General features: G+C 42.7%; 1 protein-coding gene across 2 annotated transcripts in view; it reads left to right on the top strand.

Moving 5' to 3' along the window:
- CRTAC1 (cartilage acidic protein 1) overlaps positions 1 to 16,196 on the top strand; it is a 149,879-nt gene that overhangs the window by 13,758 nt on the left and 119,925 nt on the right. For both annotated transcript variants that reach the window (XM_087432397.1, XM_014785633.2), the window contains exon 2: positions 3,978 to 4,177. In XM_087432397.1, coding sequence (XP_087288523.1) covers positions 3,978 to 4,177 — 200 coding nt within the window. The remainder of the gene's footprint in view (positions 1 to 3,977; positions 4,178 to 16,196) is intronic.

Below are 16,196 nucleotides of genomic sequence, written 5' to 3'. Positions count from 1 at the left end.
TATGCAACCATCACCACCATCCATCTCTAGAACTTTTTCCTATTCCTAAAATGAAACTCTATATCCATTTAACACTAACTCCCCATTCTCCCTTCCGTGCCACAAGCCCCATTCTACGTTCTGTCTGTATGAATTTGACGACCCTGGGTACCTCATATAAGTGGAATCATACAGTATTTTGTCCCTTTGTAGTTGGCTTATTTCACTCAGCGAAATGTCTTCAAGGTTCATCTCTGTTGTATCATGTGTCAGAATTTCCTTCCTTTTTAAGGCTCATAATATTCCATTGTATGTCAGTACCACATTTTGTTTTTCCATTCAACCACTGATGGACACTTGGGTCGCTACCACTTTTTGGCTATTATGAGCAATGCTGCTATGAACATGATGGACAAATATCTGTTCGAGTCCTTTCTTTCAATCCTGTTGGTTATATATCCAGAAGTGGAATTGCTGTATCACATGATAATTGTATTCTGGATTTTTTTAGGAACTGCTGCACAGCAGTTTTCCACAGCAGCATCACCATTTTACATTCTCATCAGCAATGCACAAAGGTCCCAATTTCTCCACATCCTCACCAACAATTCTTGGTGGGCTTTTCATTATAGCGATCCTAATAGGTGTGATGTGGTATCTCATTGTGGTTTTGATTTGTATTTCCCTGTGATTAGTGACGATTAGTGATGTTCAGCATATTTTCATATACTTATTGGCCATTTGTATGTCTTCTTGGGAGAAATGTCTATTCAAGTCCTTTGCCCTTTGAATTGGGCTGTTTATTTTGTTGTTGAGTTTTAGGAGTTCTTTATATATTCTGCATATTTATCCCTTATCAGATGTATGTTTGGCAAATATTTTTTCCCATTCTGTGGGTTGCCTTTTGGTAGTCTCCTTTGATGCACAAAAGTTTTAAATTTTGATGAAGTCCATTTTATCTGTTTTTTTCTTTTGTTGCCTGTACTTCTGGTGTCATATCCAAGAAATCATTGTCAGACAACAGGGCAGTATTTTTAAAACTACATGTGTATTTTTTAAAGCTCCCCAAGTGATTCCAATGTACAGCTAAGGATGAGCAGTGTTTCTCAAACTTGAATGTGCAGATGAATCACCTGAAATCCTGTTAAAATGCAGATTCTGATTTATTAGGTCTGGGGCGGGGCCCAAGACTCTGCACTGCTAGATGATGCTGATGCTGCTAGTCTGGGGACCACTCTGAGTAGCCAGGGTATAGAGGAGCATTTCAGTGATGTCCTTCATCTGAGCCCTGAGAGTCGAGGGTGGATATTTACCAGACCTTTCCCTAAGTTTCCTGACCACAGCTGTTTCCCGATCCACCATCAAGACAGGCCTACAGCTGCCCCTCTAACTTTCAGCTGGTACTAAGCAGCCCCAGTGGGTGCACTGGGTGCCTTGCATGGCAGAGGAATAAAATGTAAAGTGCACGTTCTCCCTGCCCTGCTTTCCCCCGACCCCGCTGGGGGCAGCCATCCTCTGATCTGCCCATGCCAAGTGAATTCAGGTTCCACACTAATGATGGCTTGTTCCTCTCTGGCCTTCGCCCCTGCGAGGGATCTCCTGTAGAACCCTGCTGAAAAGCTGTTTTGCTCAAAATATGTTTAATGTGGTCAGAAAGGAAAACCACACAGGTTGGTCTGAAGTTTATAGAAGAAGCTGGGGAGAAAAACTGCTGAAGGTCTGCTTCTAAAAAAAAAAATCCTTTAATCCATTATCATTTTTAGAGCTGGAAAAGACCTTTAGAGACCCACTCCCAAACCCTCATTTTGGAGAAGCTGGGACCCAATGAGGCTGTGACTTGTTCAAGGTCACCAAGCAAAATAGAGGTCAGCCCATAGGTGTATTATTTCTTTTTAATCTTGCTTTAGGTTACCTATCTGGACATGGATAACACAGAGTATCTACTTCTTTCAGATGGCTCCTTTAATTAGAAATTTTACTCTTCACAGAAAAGGTAGAAATCAAGAGGCTGGATCATGTTCTTGCCCCTTGTGGCCTTCATTAGAAAATTTCTACCAGTTGCTTGTATTACCCTAATAGGACCTGCCTCCCTGGTGGCAGTAGCCCAATTGCAGGTGCCTGGGAGGAACTAACTAGCTTCTAGAAGGCATGCCAATGCCACTTTTCTCTTCCATACCCATTGCAAACGTTGTACGCTGATCACAGTACTCTTTCAAGCCACTGCCAATCAGTTGGATTTGGCTCTCAAGTTGAAACTCGTTTGCGGCTCGACAGTAGAGGTCAGACCTTGAAAAGTCCAGTGACCTTCAGATCCACGCTACATTTCAGCATGTCTACACTGGTTATTAAAAATATTCTTTAGCTTCCCATTTTCCCTCCAGCTGCTTATTAATCCAAATATGAGTTTCCTCTATCCAGTCAAACTTTCTGCCGAGTTACGGAACCCTGTAGTGATGCATTTGTGTTTGGTGACTAGACAGCCCAGCAGAAGATGCTGTCTCATTCAGATGTCTCTGTAATTTGGACTAACCTCACTCTGATAGTGTAACACCCAACCTGTGCCCTGTGAACACGTTCCAAGAACCTCCTTCCCAGGGAGGCTCGAGGTTAGTTCCTGCCCTGCGATTGGAGCCTGCCCCTGCATCTCTCTCCAGCAAGGTATCGGGGAAGCTCTTGAATCATGTTTGGCTCTGAAGGCAGTGCCTGGGCCCTTCGTTTTGGTTTCTGGGTCCTGAACTGGAGGAAGCTCATTTGCTGGCAGTCTCCATATGGGGAGTCAGTCTTCAGATCGTCTCTTCATTAAGATGTCAGCCTCACTCAGCCTTGCTCTTGGCTGCCAGGTGCATTGACAAGCCAGCAGGAAAAGTTCCATCAGGAAGGGGTTTGCTGCCTTCTGAAGGCAGGAAGGCACTGCTTTGCCTGTGGGACAAGACCTGCAGAGCCTTTGTGGGATTTGTGCCAGCGGAGCCTTTGGAACACTCTGTGAGTTCTGAGTCTAGGCCTGCGGGCAGAGTCTCAGGGTGGTGCCATCTGTAGTGTTCCAAGTGTCTCCCTTGCTCATGCTTGGAGGGGGTGGAGTCCTTCCACCTCCTTGGCCATTCTCATCTGTCTCCTGGGTGCGTGCCACCAGCTCCACGGCCCCAGGCTGCTTGGCAACACCCTGAGTTATGTTAGAGATATAATAATGAATTATACAATGGATTATACATAATTAATTTATAATAAAACACACATGCAATGGTTTAATTTCTCCAAGTGAATGATGCGTTGCTTGCCAGATGCTGCTGGAATACATTCCTTCACTGATTGCTTCCTGGTCTGGAGGTGATGGCCAGCTGCCCTAGGGAGGGAGCTTGGCTGGGGGAACCTGCCAAGTCACAGATTCCTCCAGGCTACCTCTGGGGTATGTTGCACAGAAGGAAGATCCTTCACTGCCTTTGCTGTTGTTCTAGACCTGGATACTCATGGGAGTCTCACCCCACCGCTAGACCGTCTGAGATCTGTTATTTTCTTCGTTCTCCCAATGTTTCTCCCAGCGTATGGGAGATACCTGTATATTTATACTCTACCATTCCTTCCTTCCTTCCTTCATTCACTCAGCAAATATTGTGCCAGACACTGTCCCTGGCTTGGTGTACATGAGTGAACAAAACAGACAAAGATCCCTGCCCTGGGGGAGCTTACAGTCTAGCAGAGGGAGAATGATAGTAAGTAATAAACATAGTGAACAAATAAATTACATAATCTGTTATACAATGACAGGTGCTATAGAAAAAGAACAAGAGCAAGGTAAAGGTGATCAGGCATGATGGGGGCAGGTTGCAGTTTTAAAGAGAGTGGTCAGAGCAGGTCTTGTGAAAAAGCGACAGCTTAGGAATTACCATACCCTCCGAGAACAGGGGAGAAGGGCACTTCTGCGCCTGCCTACCTGGGGTTAGACTGTCCTGGGCTGCTCTGGCTACAGATCTTTCAGTAACATTTATAACTTTTGGTTTCAGATGTTCAGGATGTTCCTATTCCTGCTGCTGCTGTGGTTTCTGCCCCCCACCGAGGGGTCCCAGCGGGCTGAACCCATGTTCACGGCAGTCACCAACTCGGTTCTGCCCCCTGACTATGACAGCAACCCCACCCAGCTCAACTATGGGGTGGCAGTTACTGATGTGGACCATGATGGGGACTTTGAGATCGTCGTGGCAGGGTAAGTGCCTCCCCCTCTGAGTTTACAGATGCCTCAGTCGGCTTTTGCAGTGATAAGGCTGAGTAACAAATAACTCCAAAACCCAGTGGCTTACAACAACACATATTCTCACTCACAGGTCTTGGCTGGGCTCGGCTGGGGTTCTGGTATGCCACGTCCATGCCTTTTGCTATTGCAGTGAGGTGGGATGGAGGGTAGGTCAGAAGAAGGGTGTTTGATCGACAGGCTTTCCAGGGAGAAAATTTGAATGATCTGCCTCAAGGCACTCTCTTAATATTTAAGCCTCCTTAGTTATGCAGGAGTTACTTCCTCACCAGTGGGACTCTAGAATCTCTATGGAGGAGGGGCTTAAGGGTGACAATTATGATAGAAGGGGATGCTCAAAGCTGCCTTTGCAGGGCATTTTACATAAGACTAAGAAAACATTAATTGTCCATTTCAAAGAAGGGAGGAAGGTGGGAATTAAGAGGGATAGCTAAACTTCCTCTAAACTATGCCTTGGTGCCACTGCTTTCTTCTCTCCTGAGAAGCAGCATTGGGTAGCAAGAAAAGCATAAGATTTGGAGTCCGAATAGCTTGAGTTCATGCCCTAGATCTACAACTTCCTAGTTGCATGACTTTGAGTCAGTCCTTTATTCGCTGAGATGCAGATATATCATCTGTAAAAATAGGATAGATGTAATGCCTTCTTGTCCTGAAGACTCAATAGGCTATTGCACATGACAATGCATTGTAAATTCTGCCAATCACCATCAATAATTATTATTTATCGAGCACTAATATGTGCCAGGCACTGTGCTAAGCCTTTCACATGCATTGTCTTATTTAATCCTCCTGACAACACTATGAAGTAAGTATTCTATCATCCCCACTTAGAGAAAAGGGAATTAGGGTTCAGAGATGGGAAGCGACTTGCCCTCTGTCAAGTAAATAATAAGCGGATGAGTCAAGATTTGAACCCCAAGGCTCCCTAACTCTAGAGCTGCTCAACTACATTGTACAAAGTTTCATTATCACTTCAAAAATCAGTCAATCAATAAAAACACTATAGAGTCCTGTCATCCTTGTTCTGGAAGGCTCGAGCTTTTATAGCAGCACTGAATAAAGTCACTGGCACGTAACATTATTTGTAGCAGTTGCATGTAACAGTCGAAAGCATTGACCTTGGAATTGGAAGGCCTAGTTTTAATTCGAACCATACCACCCAATAGTTGTGAATCTTGTGCAAGTTACTCAGCTCTACAGCCCCCACTTTCCTCATCTGTTAAATGGGCTTATTGAAATCTACCCCTGTCTACTTCACAGGGCAGTGATGAGTATCAGTGGTGATGATGTATAGAAAAGATACTTTGTAAAGTGCATTTCTTTCATTTATTAATTTCTTCTACCTCGTGAAGAGTGCAGGGTACTAGACTCTAGACCTGGGAGTCTAGATCAGCCACGCCATCTGATAGAACTTTCTGTGATGATGTAGATGTTCTATGTTGGTGCTGTCCAATATGGTATCCACTAGCCGCATGTGGCTACTGAACAACTGAAATGTCGCTACTGTGACTGAGAAACTGAATTTTTAATTTTATTTAATTTTAATTACATAGCTACGTTTAAATTAGCACAGTTCTGGGGTTTTAGAAGGAAAAACTAAAGAGCAGAGTGTAATAGAAAAAGGAAAAAACAGAAATGGTTGTAACAATTGTCTGAGGTGATCTGTGCAAGGTGAGGGCCAAGCAGCTCGTCTATGTTCAGTTCTGAGACTGTCCAGTCACTCTGAACCAGAGAGGAGCCCGCCTGGGCGGATCCTGCCTCCCAGAGCCATGTGCCACTCTGCCAGAGTCTCTGGATAAAGGACTTTGATGCATGTCTGAGATGTTCTGGTTGGCCCTGCCTCCTGCTAGGTGACACCAGCCTCCCCTGGTAGACCCTGGGAGCTGACAGAGGACAAAGGACAGCAGGACAACCATCCTACCCTCCTCCTGGGCCCCCCACCAGTTACCACAGTGAGCATGCTCTCCTTTCATCTTGGACGATGGGTTTCATGCGCAGGTCTCCACCCCATCCATCCTTTGATGAGCATGGGACTGCTACTGCATCTCCTGAGCGTGAAGCTTCTTTCTTTCCAAGTGCTGGGCATTCATTTCATCTTCCTCTTCAGTGAGGTCTCTTTGTCTTTCTCTTCCAAGGAACTCAAGAAATTTGCTTTCTTGTCCTCTATGGAGAGAAGCTAGACCATCACTTGTAGTCAGCTCGGAGTAGGTGTCTAACCCTTGTCCAGCTTGCTGCTCACTGTGGGTCTTGAAGCACTTTGGAGTGGTCCTCTAGAAATGAGAACCAAAACATCCTAGGTCTTGATCCTGAATCAGCCAGAGATCAGGGAAAGACCCTTGTCTCTTCTCCCAGGGAAGGGTTGAGTTAGGCAGCCCCTGTCTGAGAAAACTTGGGCAGCCAGATGTTCTTCTGAAAGATGATGTTGCTCATCCCCAGCAAAGAGGAGTTACATGCAGGAGAGGATGGTGAAATTGGGCAGCCTCCGAGCTCCAGGTCAGGTCTTCTTTGTGGCTGTTATGAAGCATCGTGAATTCTCAGAGCATCAGAAAGACGCATTCTCATTTAAGTACCAAAATACATTCCAAAGGCAAATATAACTTTTTACTATCTTCACTTTAGGATGATTTGTCACTGTCTTCTTCTTTGGGCTGGATAACCGGGGGTTGACTATACAGACATATTTAAATCAGGACCTTGGCAGGTCATTAGGTCCCCCCTCGCCTTCCAATAAAGCCATAGCTATAGTTTTGGGGGGCTCCAGTTGCTGGAGCCCCCAAAATGAAAGGCTCACTGCCCTGCCTTTCATTCCCTGTGGACTCCTTGGTAGCATTTGTGACTGACTTTTATTCTAGTTCATCTACCTTACACCCATATTTAACATTGTTTCCTTCTCTGTTTGATTGTAGACTCTCTGTTTAAGAATCATGTAGCAGGAGTTGAAATTTTTAAAAATTGAATGTGAATGCCTTTACCTGGGGCACCTGCGGTCCAGCTCCTGACAGACCCACTCTCTATCATCTTACAGAGCTTCCATTAGCTGGCCCCTGAAGGCGTTTACGTTTTCAACCCCTGGAGTAACGGTCAGATCTTCAGTTTATAAGGCGCCTGGTACTTGAACTTGTCTTGAATTTGTTGACCTTGTCGTGTGTCTGACTCCAGCCCTGTTGCTTTGAGTATTTACCCTTTGAATAGGTTTGTTTTGTTTTGCTTTTTTGGTATCCTCGTTCTGGGTATTGATGGCATTGATTTTGAGCATGTTGCGGGTGAGTTTGTTTTGTGTTTCAGATTCTTGAGTTAATTGTGATGGAAGGCGTGTGTGTGCATCTGACTCTGGGAGGAGCAGAAAATGCCTGCCCTTTGTTCTGCCGGGACTGGGGGGGTGGGGGTGGGGGGGGCCAGCTCTGCTCCTCCGCCACTGCTGGGCGAGTGCCTCCGCATGTGGAGTGGAGGGCCTATCTGTAAGCGGCAGGTGCGTGATTGCGGTCCGCCTACAGTCTCCTCCCTGCCTGGAGAGGGGAGGGTTTGATCACCCCCAGAGACGTTGGCGCACGCACAGACTGTGGAGGATCTTCAGGACCGGTTCCCTGGGTAAATAAAAAGCCCAGTGGCTTCCCCTTTTCTCAGTGGAAGCAAACACCCAATCTACAGTCTCATGTAGTCTGGAAAGGAATTCCTGTTGGTGTCAATCTTGCACAATTCCTTTAGAGCAGCTTTTGTGTCCTGGGTTATCCCCAGAGGTCTGAGATAATCCCCCTACCTGTCAGTTTCCAACAGAAGTTTTGCTCAAATGGAAAGATTGTAGTGGTTGTAAAGTTTAAATCACGATTTAGATCAGTTTTTCTGCACAAAGATCGTTCATCTGATAAAACCTTAACGCATTCTTCACACTTGGAAGGATTTCATTTAAAGGGACGCTACATATCAGAAAGCAGTGTTTCATGTTTTCTTAATTTTGCAACTATGTCAGAAAACTTTTTTAATTTACTGAAGTTAATTGAATTATTTAAAAGGCAAACTGTATTCAATTACCAGATTAATCATAATCATATAGGAGATATTTTTGCCATTATAAATAAAAAGAGCAACGATAAAGAATGAGATATTTTCTATGATTTAACCAAAGTAGCAATTATGCATTTTATTATATGTATATATAAATCCATGCAGCATATATAGATGTACATAGTATGTATAGGTAGATATAATAGATAGATGTAGTATTCATATAAATATATTTAGATATATGTATATATATATGTATATGTACATATATACACACACCCACTTGTAACAAAACAGGAAAAATACTTTTGAACTTCCAGTCCTGACTGTTGCTTTGTAAAATATATTTTAATAAATTCGATCATCAGTTTTTACAACTTAAAATGTTAGATTTCATTCAGTTTCTCTTTCTTTTTTAATTTAAAATATATTTTACATTTTGGTAACACAAATACATTTTATGGCAAAAAAAAACATTCACACACTGTAGATAAAAGTGAAAGTCTATCTTTATGAACTCTCCCACCCCTACTCCAAGCCCATCCCAGTCCCCTCCCAGATTAACAATTATTTTCAGTTTGGTGTTTATACTTCTAGAAAATTCTATCGTATATATATTTACAAAATATATAATTTTTGGAGGAATCAAACTGCCCAAAACTTACTTTTTTCACTGTTTAATATGTTCATTGTTTGAACATATAGATCTAGCTTATTTTTTTTAAGTTGCTTAGTGTGAATGTACCACATTGATTTTGCCACCCCTCAAGTGACGTTTAAGCTGTCTCTATTCTGTGACTATTGCAAACAATGCTGTACTGCACATCCCTACACACATATGCAAATATTTCTCTGGGATAGACACCAAGAAGTGGAAATGCTGGGAATTATGTGTACATTTTAAATCTTAATAGATATTGCCTAATTGTTTCCAATCTCAATCGTTTTCTATTTATTTATAGCCTAGAAATAAAAGGTGAGTTTGGGGATTATTGAATTCAGCTATCCGAGCACCTACTATGTGTACAGCCACATAGTCTCCAGAGTCTGAGCTTTATCAATTTAGATCTAATAGTTCCAAGAAGGAAAAAAAGGCCTATTCTACCTCTGCAAGAGAAGCTGCAGCTGTTAAAAACTGGATTGAGGAGCTTCAATACTTTCTGATTCAAACTGCTAAAAGGACTTCCTCTAAAGCCACCTCTGCAAAAATATATTTCTTAAATGGGTCACCCTTCACCCTGAGATTCATTCTCCTTGGTATCACGGAAGAATGATTGCGGGGTGCCAACTCTTCCACTATGGTTAAGCATGGACGGCCCCTCATTTTGAATACTAATAAGACATGAGCTGGAGCAGGAGCCAGGGCTTTTAAACCCATTCTTAAAACTTTTCTAAAAAGGTTGCTCAGCAGTGCATGGCAGGTTTTCCAGAAATGTCTCATGGCGGCCTCCAAACCTCCTTCCCCCCAGCCCTGGGCAGCCATAAGCAATGGGCAAAAATTCCACCTCCACCAAGTCACAGAGTCTCCAGACAGCTCAAAGGTCTGAGGCCCCTATGTAGTTACCCTAGCCATACACACCCAGAGCAAAGTGTCAGAAGGTGTGGGAGACAGAGTAATGGCCTTCCAAAGACGCCCATGTCCTAATCCCCAGAACCAGAACCAATGAATATGTTATTTTACATGGTAAAAGGGACTTTGCAGATGTGAATAAGGTAAGGACCTGGAGATGGGGAGATTATCCTGGGTTATCCGAGTGGGCCCAATGTTTCACGGGATCCTTAAAACTGGAAAAAGGAAGGCAGAAGAGGAAGTCATAGAGACTCGATGTGAGAGGGATTCAACCCACCATTCCTGGCCTTGAAGATGAAGGGAGGGGCCTCGAGCCAAGGAATATGTGGCCTCTAGAAGCTGGAAAAGGTAAGGAAATAGATTTAGCCCTAGAGCTTCTAGAAAGGAATGCAGCCCTACCAACACCTTGATTTCAGCACAGTGAGACCAACTTTGGACTTCTAATATACAGAACTGTAAGATAATCAATTTGTATTGTTTTATGCCACTAAGTCTGTGGTAATTAGAAACTAATACAGTAGGTAAAAGGTCAGGTGCTTGTTGTCATTTTTCAGAGAGGTGATGGCCATCACCTCAGAGAATTTTAATAGTATTATTTTACTAATTTCAGAGCAATAAAAGAAATATACCACCCACAAGCATATTATTTAAAAGAAGTATACCACCAACAAAAGTATTATTTGTAATCAATGACAGTCCCTTGTCTTAGGAACATGTTCAGTTTTGGAAAGAACCCCCAAAAGCACCCTTTGTTCCTTGGTGGCCATCCACATTAATTCACCCTGCAGCTCACTGTCTGAGACCCAGTGCCGTGGGTGGTTGGAGGCGGAGAGAGGGATTCAGAGCCTTTAAAAATCTCACTGTCCTTGGTGGGACAAGCACACCAAATTAGGTGAGGTCATAAGTGACCAGCACCCCCAGAGAGATGCACGCATACCAGGAGGTCGAATGTCACGAAGGCCTACGAGGGGGCATCTGGATACCTCTGGGGGACAATAGCATGCAGTCTGTTTAATAAGGGGACAAAGGCCTCTCCAGGTCTAAGACAGCTTTAGGCTTACTTGGATGTTGTTGTTCATTTGTTTTTTTTTTTTTTAAAAAGCATTTTAACAAAAAACGATTTTCACAAAAGAGTGAAGAGTATTTATAAAAAGTCATTCCAAAATAGTAATATAATTAAGACACTAAAATTGCCTCTGCTGAAAACGGCAAAGCTACTTTTAGTAGTCTGAATTTTTCATCCATTCAGAAGGTGGATGTATGCCCTGTCTCCAGTCACTTGTCTTTTAGTCTCTCTTCTCCCCATTTTTTTAAGTGGTGAGCTGGCTGGAAGGCCATCCATGTCCCCTGTGCCCCACTGCAGGCTCCTGAAGGCGCAGGTGCACAGCAGGCTGGAGCGAGGCCGACCCCCCCACCCTAACAGCCTTTCAGCACACAGGCCTTCTCCAGCCCTCTCTCCCCACCCCCCTCCTCCAGCACAGCCCACCCTTCTCTTTGGTACAGGTGCCCTTTCCACTCCCAGAATCACTTCTGCTCCGGGGGTTGATCTGACCCCTACCTCCCTCTCTTGAGTTTTTCCTCACACTCCCCTTCTTCCCAGTCCTCCTGACCTGGTGAGTCACTTTCTTTCGAGAATGCTATGGTTATGACTTAATTTTCCGTCTGAGGAAGCGGTTACTTTTGAGACCGGGTATCTAGAAAAATACACAAGAATGCGAAGGAGCTAAAAACAAAGATCCTCCCCTTCAGATTTTTACCATGCTCTCCCCTCGTCGACCTTCATCTGTTTGCAGACTAAAGTTAGGAAGGGATGGAGAGCAGAAGCAACATATGTCTTGTATTTTACTCACATCACCTCATTTTAAACCACTGCAGCAGTCCATATGATGTGTAATATTTAATTGAGTCTGTCACACATCTCTTTCACATTTTAATGTCACTAAAATTGAGATGTGACCCACAATTGGCAGCTTGCACTTAACTGGCATTTTTTCTTTCCTAGAGATATGTAAAATACTGGTGAGTCTGATGACACCTTAGATTTGATGAAAGCGCCAGTGATAGTGTTGTTCCCATTTTGCAGATGAGGAAACTGAGGCCCAGAGATCTGCTGAGGGTCATAGAGATAGCAAAAGGCAGAACTATCATTCTATATATGCCCATTAAATTAAGCCTGTTAATTGTGTTGTTCAAATCATAATCTTTATTAATATTTTTCTGCCTATTAATAACTGAGGGGCTTTTTTTGAAATATCCTACTGTGGAAGTCCAGTTCTTTCTGTAATTCTGTCAAGTGTTGTTTTATGTAGGTTGAGGTTAGTTTACTAGGCGCAGTTTTAGAATTCTTATATCTTCCTGGTGAATGGAGCTGTTATCTTTAGAAATCACCCTGTCTATCCCTAATTATGTTTTTTCTCTGATATTATTAGCGCTATTCCAGCATATGCTTTTGGTCTGATATTATTAGAGCTATTCCATCTTTCAAAGGTATCTTTTCCATACTTCTACTTTGACCTTTCCCAAGTCCTTATGTGGTACGTGCGTTTCTTGTCTGCAGCATATATACAGCTTAAGTTTTTTTCAACTGTTTGACCATGTCTGTCCTTTTACTGATGAGTTTAGTCCACTTCCATTTAATGGGAACATTGATATATTTAAACTTGTCTCTATTATATTATTTTTTTCTATTTCCATGTTTTCAATGCTTCTTTTCTTTTCTTGCTTTTAAAAAAATTGGTTGATTAAGGGGCTTTTTGGAGGGGGGAGAGTCTTGTTTTCTAAATCCCATTTTTTCCTCTACTGATTTAGAATTCATTCCCTCTACTTCTGTTCTTTTAGTGGTTTCCTTTGAAATTTTATGATACATTTTTAACTTAATGAAATTCAAAATTATCTTAATCCCCTTCTGTACCAACACAAGGACTTTAGTACACTTTAAGTTGGAACACTCCTTCCTGGCATACATATAGTATTTTAGTCTTGCCCTGTGTAAACCCTAGCAGTCATAATTACTATTGTTATTATCTGAAGACAATGTTCTTTATTCACATCCATTTTTACTTGCTAATCTTTCCTTCTTGCATCTCAGAAAGACCTTCTGGGATCATTTTGCTTCCTCCTGATATAACCCCTTTAGATGTTTCTTTACTGAATGCGAGATGCTAGTAAACTCTCTCAGTTTTTGTTAATCTAAAAATATACTTATTATATCTCCATTCTTGAAAGAGAATTTTCCTGTATTCGAAATTTTAGGTTGCCAGTTATTATTCCACTGTCGTCTGGCTGCCATTTGTTGCTGAGATAGATGCCTGTTATTAGTAATGTCATTCTTCTGTAGGTGATCTGTCTCTTGTCTCTCTTTTTTGTCTTTTGGATTTTGCATTTCACTGCTATGTGTATAGATATGGATCTCTTTTTTAAAAAAACTCAGCTTGAACTTCCTGTATCTGAGGATTCATGTCTCCCATCAGTTCTGAATAGTTCTCAGCCATCATCTTTTTATTTATTTATGTTTTTTAAACTATAGGTCTTACATTTTATTTTATGTTTTTTGTGCGTGTGTGTGTTTTTTTTTTTCCTGAGGAAGATCAGCCCTGAGCTAACATCCAATGCCGATCCTTCTCTTTTTTGCTAAGGAAAATTGGCCCTGAGCTAACATCTGTGCCCATCTTCCTCTGCTTTATATGGGACACCACCACAGCATGGTGTGACAAGTGTTGTGTCGGTGCATGCCCAGGATTCAAACCCGTGAACCCTGGGCCGCCAAAGCGGAGCATGCGCACTTAACTGCTACGCCACTGGACTCGCCCCAGCCATCGTCTTTTGAAAAGTCTGTCCATTTTCTCTACTCTCTCCTTCTAGGACTTCACTCAGATATGTCAGATTTTCTCCTTCTAGCCTCCAAATCTCTTAATCTTTCTCATATTATTTCACCTCCTGTCTTTCTGTGATGCTGCATTCTGGTAAATTTCCAGGTATATCTTCCAATTTATTACTAATTCCTTCTTCAGTTGCATCTAACCTGTTGTTTTAATTTCAAAAAGTGTTTTTCATTTCAAGGCATTTCATGTGGTCCTTTTTCAAATCTCCCTAATCATTTCTGATGATGTCTTGTTGCTTACTTGTTTATTTCATCCTTTGTTCTGTTAAACATTTTATCCAAAGATATTTTCTGTATTTGACAGTTCTAGTATCTGCAGTCCTTGGAGGTTAAATGTATTTTCAGAATTTTTTCTGCTGCTTATTTGGGGTGGCTTACCTTCTTATTATATTTGCTTGATCTTAAAATGTGAGAGTTCCGTGGGCCTAAATTGGAGACGCTTTTTACCAGAGAGGATTTGTATTCACCTCTGCGGAGGGCCCAAGGGTCCTACTGATCTGGGAACACTCTAGCTCTCTCCAAGGGTCCTGACTTAATTAGGATTCTAGGTTCAGCATCCCCACTGAGCTGCCAGCTCCAGGGTTAGAAATACTCTTCACAGGGCTCTGAGTCCCTCGTTCCTGTTGGTTTACCACTCACTGCTGCCAGATTTAGTTTCAACTCATTTTTTTCTGGTGTGAGATGGTTCTTGGAGATTTCCTTAAGTTTATGAGCCCTGTAATACATTAAAAATATGTTTTATGTAGGACGTACTTGTTTTGTAGTGGTAGGATCCTTCAGAGATCTATCATATGGATGGAGACAGAAGTCTGGAGCTGTCAATAGATTTAAGATCTCCAAAGCTTATTTTTCTATTGCCAAGAAGACATGGGAGGGTATGTGCAGCTAAAAGAAGTGGTATTTAAGAGGTTCTCTCCCTTAGCTGTTCAGAGATGCTTGAACTCACTTCTTGCAAAATATAAAGAGCTCTACAGCATGAGAGACTTGGGCGTGAGATGGAGAGGGAGAGGGATGTGTGTGTATGGGGAGAGAAGCATGTGCAATAAACCACATGCACTCAAGCAGTCAAGCCAAATCCTGGGACTGTGGCTCTCCAGAGGAGATCAAAATCCATTTCCAGCATAGATGCTACCATACAAGGGTACTGGTGTTTGGCTATGCCAACCAAGGAAATGTGTGGCTGTGCACATCAAAAAGGATCCCTTCCCCCTCAGCAGTTATCTTTCCGTGTCGTTTATAGTATGGTTACAGCCATATGAGGTCATGGACAACTACCCAGTATCCTTTGACATGCCCTAGTGTTGTAGTCACTCTGTATGCTGGCCGTTTGTGGGCAGTGAAAAAAGGAGCAGGTTAATGAGGATTCTCCCTGGTGGAAAGCCATCCTGGAGAGCAGCATTGCATTGGCGGGTTCATCACATAGAATAGGGTAGCAGAACTTTCTCTTTGGACATCCACAGCACCATCATTCCTTCTTCCGGGAAGAACTCTCCCCCTCATTTGGACAGCTTCTAATCACAGGATCCTGTGGGGCTGCCAGTACCCTTTGGCCACTAGGGATTAGACTGGGTTTCCCTGTGACCTAAGACTGTCTGTCTGATCCGTGTTTTGGTCTGAGATTTCCCATCCTGAATTTAAGAAGGAAAACTCTATCTTTGCTCTTGGATCATGAGTTGTAAGGCTATATCACAAAACCACCATGGATATATCCATGTCCCCTGTCACATGGAGGAAACTGGGAGAATGAACATGACACCCAGAGAGAAGAAAAGGAGAGAATCTTGGGGACATGAAGGCCACGGTTCCTGTCCCTGAGGTTCTCAGACCTATGAGATTCCTGCACCTCTCCTGCGGTTCTGGGAGCACCTGGCATGCATCCAATAAATCCTTCACTCCCTCTTTTTTTCTAGAGCTCTTTTCTCATCTAATGCCAAAATTTGACTTGTAAATTTAGGCAAGGGCAGCCCCTTTGCAGGCCAGAGCAAGCACTCTATCTGGTGCTGTGTTGCAGACCAGACATAACTGTCCCTAGCCCCAAAGGAGATCCTGTGGCTCTCTAGTCAGAGAGAAGACTCTTAAGAATGTATAAGAGCAGCTGACGATCTGTAATCAATGTTAACCTGTTTCTAAAGGAGTTTTTGCTAGCTGGATCAGATTGAAAAGGAAACTCAAACCAAAGAAATATCACAACGTTGTTTAATTAAACAGTAAACGTTGTATATACACACTTTGATCAAGAATTCTTTTAAAAATTTCCCCTTTCACATTAGATTGCAGATTCCTAAAGGCAGGAACTTCCTCTTTTTCATCTGTGCACTTACACTACCTAGCACATAGTCAGTGTTTGATGAAGGAATGAAATGAAATTGGCAGGGGTCTTATGGATGGATGGAGGGTCTTAGGTAAGGGGGTTAATGAAAATAATAAACATTAGCTATATTCAGAACTGACTGATTCAAGGACCTTAGCCTTGAGAGCAACGTCGATCAAGTCAGTAAACAAATCCTGCATGTCTACCTGCC

The sequence above is a fragment of the Ceratotherium simum genome, chromosome 6 (assembly GCF_057802395.1).
Source record: "Ceratotherium simum simum isolate JZ-2026a chromosome 6, ASM5780239v1, whole genome shotgun sequence".
In the NCBI taxonomy this organism is placed as follows: domain Eukaryota; kingdom Metazoa; phylum Chordata; class Mammalia; order Perissodactyla; family Rhinocerotidae; genus Ceratotherium; species Ceratotherium simum.
The sequence above is the reverse complement of the archived record's forward strand: the minus strand, read 5'-3'. Positions and strand labels throughout refer to the sequence as shown.